The 5,656-nt window shown below is 40.5% G+C and overlaps 1 protein-coding gene across 1 annotated transcript in view; it reads right to left on the bottom strand.

Moving 5' to 3' along the window:
- The window catches only part of cass4 (Cas scaffold protein family member 4), an 11,263-nt gene that overhangs the window by 2,830 nt on the left and 2,777 nt on the right, over nt 1–5,656 (bottom strand). Inside the window, 3 exon segments of the mRNA XM_070441199.1 lie at nt 1,109–1,359; nt 1,362–1,469; nt 4,116–4,129. Coding sequence (XP_070297300.1) covers nt 1,109–1,359; nt 1,362–1,469; nt 4,116–4,129 — 373 coding nt within the window.

Genomic DNA, 5,656 nt, shown 5'->3' with positions numbered 1-5,656 from the left:
CAGATGAAACCATGACTAACCGTTTGTATGCTGGGTATATAATGGTCCAGATACCAATGACATAACCTGTAGCTGGGTATTAATGGTCCAGATGACTCAATGATAAACCTGTAGCTGGGTATATAATGGTCCAGATAGACAATGACTACCTGTAGCTGGGTATATAATGGTCCAGATAACCAATGACTAACCTGTAATGGCTGAGAGTATATAATGGTCCAGATAACCAATGACTAACCTGTAGCTGGGTATATAATGGTCCAGATACCAATGACTACCTGTAGCTGGGTATATAATGGTGCAGATGAACCAATGACTAACCTGTAGCTGGGTATATAATGGTCCAGATGACCAATGACTACCTGTGCTGGGTATATAATGGTGCAGATGAACAATGAACTAACCTGTAGCTGGTATATAATGGTCAGAATACCAATGCTAACCTGTAGCTGGGTATAATAATGGTCAGGAAAATGACTAACCTGTAGGCTGGGTATAATATGGTCAGATGACAATGACTAACCTGTAGCTGGGTAATATAATGGTCCAGATAACCAATTGACTAACTGTAGCTGTATCTGGGTATACTTAGTGGTATGCCAGATAACCAATGACTAACCTGTAGCTGGGTATATTAATGGTCCAGATAACATGACTAACCTGTAGCTGGGTAATAATTGGTCCAGATAACCATGACTAACCTGTAGCTGGGTATATAAATGGTGCCAGATGACCAATGACTAACCTGTAGCTGGGTATATAATGGTGCAGATAACCAATGACTAACCTGTAGCTGGGTATATAATGGTCCAGATAACAATGACTAACCTGTAGCTGGGTATATAATGGTTCCAGATAACCAATGACTAACCTGTAGCTGGTATATAATGTCCAGATAACAATGACTAACCTGTAGCTGGGTATATAATGGTGCAGATAACCAATGACTAACCTGTAGCTGGGTATATAATGGTGCAGATAACCAATGACTAACCTGTAGCTGGGTATATAAAATGGGTTCCAAGATAACCAATGACTAACCTGTAGTGGGCAATTGTCAATGATGGTCTGTTCCTGAGTCTTCTCCCTGCTCTGTTTATCTTCTTCACAAACTGACTGGTAGTGGTACTGGTATTATTGGTGGTACTGGTACTGGTATGGGCGGAAGCAGCTTGGCGTTAGCATTGACGATGGATACCATTCTCTGACGTCTCGGGGATGGTCCTGGTTACCCTGCGAGGCTGTCCAGCTGGTCTGGGGTGTGGTTCTGGCGGGAATCCTGGCCAGAAGGGGAGGGCCAGCCGCGACGCCCAGGGAGGCTGACGGCCTGCTGCAGGATGAGGCCGGAGTCCTCAACACTGAGAGCTGGCGCTGGAGACGCGCCTGCAGGTTGGAGTCGGTCAGGCGCCGGGCGTTACCTTTCAACATCAGGGCAAAGTCAGGAAGGAGGTCAACCGACCCGCACATCTCTGCTGCAGACTGGTGGTGGTAGTTGGGAAAAATTAGTGGTAACGCTTGTTTAGGATATGAATATAGACGGTGTCAGAGGAAGGCCCATACAATTGTCAGAGACCAGTCCACCAAGTCCTAGACTGTTTTCTCTGCTACCCGCACGGCAAAGCGGTACGGAGCGCCAAGTCTAGGACCAAAATCTCCTTAACCTCTTTGGGCTGCAGGGGAGTATTGAGTAGCCTGGATAAAAGGTGCCCATTTAAACGGCCTCGTACTCAATTCTTGCTCGTACAATATGCATTTATTATTACTATTGGATAGAAAACACTCTCTAGTTTCTAAAACCGTTTTGAATTTTGTCTGTGATAAAAGAACTCATTTGGCAGCAACATTACTGACCAGGCAGTGGAAAGTCTTGAAATCGATGCTGTGTTCAAGGGCCTGCCTATTAAATGGGCATGATACGTATGAATATACTTGCACGTCATATAGACCTGCCTTCCCTAGATGTCAAGAGGAAGTGAGAGGAGAAATGAGTTATTATCTTGAGTCTGAGATGGAATGCAGTCCTCTTGGATCGACGTGTCCCCATTTTCGGTTTTCTTGGACAGGCGCGTGAGGACCTGTAATTTGCCTGTTCTGAAAGCTGTCGTTAAAGGCGAATCACTATCTCCGCTTTGATTTTATTTGATACAATGTCACAATTCATCGTAAAGTAATGTTTTTTCAATATAGTTTCTATTAGATTATTGAATTTTCTTCGGGACGTAATTAGGCGGTGTTGCTATGTCTGCCCTATGTTCAGGAAGGATAGCTTCGCGCAAGCACTTGAGCAGAGTGCCTTGCTTAATTCAAGAGGGACAAAAGACAGCGTTCTGATAATCTGAGGCAAACAAAAGCTGGTGTCTGGACAGAGAGACCGCCTTGTACATGGACAAATTCTGATGGAAGATCACCAAAAAGTAGGACCTTTGTGGGATGCTATTTCATATATCTGTCGAACTGTGTACTAGTGAGTTTTTGCGCACAGAATTGGCCACTCTCGTAATAACGATGTAAGCTTATGTCGTATGAAGATATTTTTAGATTTCTTAACACTGTGCGATCTGACATTAAGAACTATGTAATCTTCATTTCCTAATACAACAGATGTAATTTTTTGTAATGTTTATGAATAGCTATTATGGGTCAGAAAGGTGAGAGTCTAATAGAAATATCCGCACATTCTGGAAAAAGATGCTACGTTAGCATAATGGATAACACTGATATTCAGCTCTTAAATATGCACAATTTCGAACAAAACAATAAGTGTATGTAAGGGTAAGTCCTGATGTTATAGGAACTGTCATCTGAGGCAAGGTTATGAAAGGTTAGTGAAAATTAATAATATTTTGCTGGTTTATTCGCTAACGCTAACGGTGCCTATTGCTAATCGCTAACGTGCCTTGATGAATGAATGCGGTTGTGTGGTAGGCTATTGTAGTAGCTAATATAATGCTATATTCGTGTTTTCGCTGTAAAACACTTAAAAAATCGGAATATTGTGCTGGATTCACAAGATGTTTGTCTTTAATTTGCTGTACACCATCGATTTTTCAGAAAGTTTTTGATGGTATTTAAGGTATTTCACGTTGGTCTCTATAACTTTCTGGCTGCTTCGGTGCTATATCTGACGGTAGCTGTGATGGTAGCAGCAATGTAAAACTGATTTATACCTCAATATGCACATTTTTTTGAAACAAAACATAGATTTATTGTGTTAAACATGTTATAGGACTGTCATCTGATGAAGTTGTTTCTTGGTTAGTTTGGTTGGTTCTTTGGTTGTTTGGTTGGTTTCGTGCATGCTACCTGTGCTGTGAAAAAATGTCTGTCCTATTTTGTATTTGGTGGTGAGTCTAGACATAATATGTGGTGTTTTCGCTGTAAAACATTTTAAAAATCGGACATGTTGACTGGATTCACAAGATGTGTATCTTTATTTGCTGTATTGGACTTGTTAATGTGTGAAAGTTAAAGTATTTAAAAAAATATTTTATGAATTTCGCGCTCTGCCTTTTCACAGTTGGAATGTGGGAGGAGTTCCGCTAGCGGAACGCGGGGCTGTAAAGGTTTTAACAGCTTCTACCCTCAAGCCATAAAGACTGCTGAACAACTAAATCAAAGCCGACACTTTTACAAGTGCATCTCGTTATTATGCATGTCACTTCACCTACCTACATGTATACAATTGACTCAACTAACCGTACGCCCGCACACTGAACTCGGTACCCTCCCTGTATATAGCCTCGTTATTGTGGTTACTTTTTATTTTTTTACTTTAAAGTTTATTTGGTCAATATTTCCTTAACTCTTTCTTGACTGCACTGTTTGTTAAGGGCTTGCTGGGAGTGCATTCTGATGAAGATCATCAAAAGTAAGTGAATATTTAATAATGCTATTTCCTGACTTCTGTTGACATCCAACATTTGGCGGATATTCTCTTTTGGCTTGTTTTGTCGTCTGAGCGCCGTACTCAAATGATGTGCTGGTTTGCTTTTTCCGTAAAGTTTTTTTCAACAATCTGACACAGCGGGTTGCATTAGGAGAAGTCTATCTTTTAATTCTGTTGAATAAAACTTGTATCTTTTATCAAATGTTTTATTATGAGTATTTTCTGTAACTTGATGTGGCCTCTCTGCAAATCACCGGATGTTTTGGGAAGCAAAACATTACTGAACGTAACGCGCCAATGTTAAACTGGGATTTTGGTATAAATTAGCACTTTATCGAACAAACATAGCATGTATGGTGTAACATGAAATGTCCTATGAAGTGTCATCTGATGAAGATGATCAAAGGTTAGTGATTCATTTTATCTATATTTTCTGCTTTTTGTGACTCCTTGTTCCTCCACATTGACTCTGTACCGGTACCCCCTGTATATAACCTCCACATTGACTCTGTACCGGTGTCCCCTGTATAACGCCTCGTTATTGTGTTACTTTCTATTATTTTTTATTTTTTACTTTTGTTTATTTGGTAAATATTTTCTTAACTCTTCTTGAACTGCATTATTGGTTAAGGGCTTGTATGTATACATTTCACTGTAAGGTCTACGCTTGTTGTATTCAGCCCATGTGACAAATAAAGGTTGATTTGATTTGATAGTGGTAGTCCCAAATAGATGGCTTGTAGATGTTCAACTAACTGTCCACTTGCTCAGAGTAAACTGCCTGCTACTCAGTCCCAGTTGCTAATATATGCATATTATTAGTAGATTTGGATAGAAAACACTCTGAAGTTTCTAAAAGTGTTTGAATGATGTCTGTGAGTATAACAGAACTCATATGGCAGGCGAAAACCTGAGAAAACTCTAACCAGGAAGTGGGAAATCTGAGGTTTGTAGTTTTTCAAGTCATTGCCTATCGAAAATATACAGTGCCTATGGGGTCATATTGCACTTCCTAAGGCTTCCACTAGATGTCAACAGTCTTTAGAACCTTGTTTCAGGCTTCTACTGTGAAGGGGGAGAGAATGAGAGCTGTTTGAGTCAGGTGTCTGTCAGAATGCCATGAGCTAAATCATGCGCGGCCGTGAGAGGTAGCTGCGTTCCTTTGACGGCTCTTTGAGTCAGTGGTCTGGCAAAGTGCCACGAGCTCGTGACGCTCGTTCACGTGAGAGTTAGCTCGCGTTCCATTGCTTTATTGATGACAAAGGAATTCTCTGGTTGGAACATTATTGAAGATTTATGTTAAAAACATCCTAAAGATTGATTCTATACATCGTTTGACATGTTTCTACGGACTGTAACGAAACCTTTGGACTTTTCGTCTGCACCTAGTGATCGTGCGTCATGAAGTTGGATTATTGGGCTGAACGCGCTAACAACAAGGAGGAATTTGGACATAAATGATGGACATTATCGAACAAATCAAACATTTATTGTGGAACTGGGATTCCTGGGAGTGCATTCTGATGAAGATCATCAAAGGTAAGTGAATATTTATAATGCTATTTCTGACTTCTGTTGACTCCAACATGGCGGATATCTCTTTGGCTTGTTTTGTCGTCTGAGCGCCGTACTCAAATGATTTCATGGTTTGCTTTTTCCGTAAAGTTTTTTTCAAATCWGACACAGCGGTTGCATTAAGGAGAAGTCTATCTTTAATTCTGTGAATAACACTTGTATCTTTTATCAATGTTTATTATGAGTATTTCTGTA

Source organism: Salvelinus sp. IW2-2015, unplaced genomic scaffold (assembly GCF_002910315.2).
Source record: "Salvelinus sp. IW2-2015 unplaced genomic scaffold, ASM291031v2 Un_scaffold3582, whole genome shotgun sequence".
NCBI classification, from domain to species: Eukaryota; Metazoa; Chordata; class Actinopteri; order Salmoniformes; family Salmonidae; genus Salvelinus; species Salvelinus sp. IW2-2015.
The sequence above is the reverse complement of the archived record's forward strand: the minus strand, read 5'-3'. Positions and strand labels throughout refer to the sequence as shown.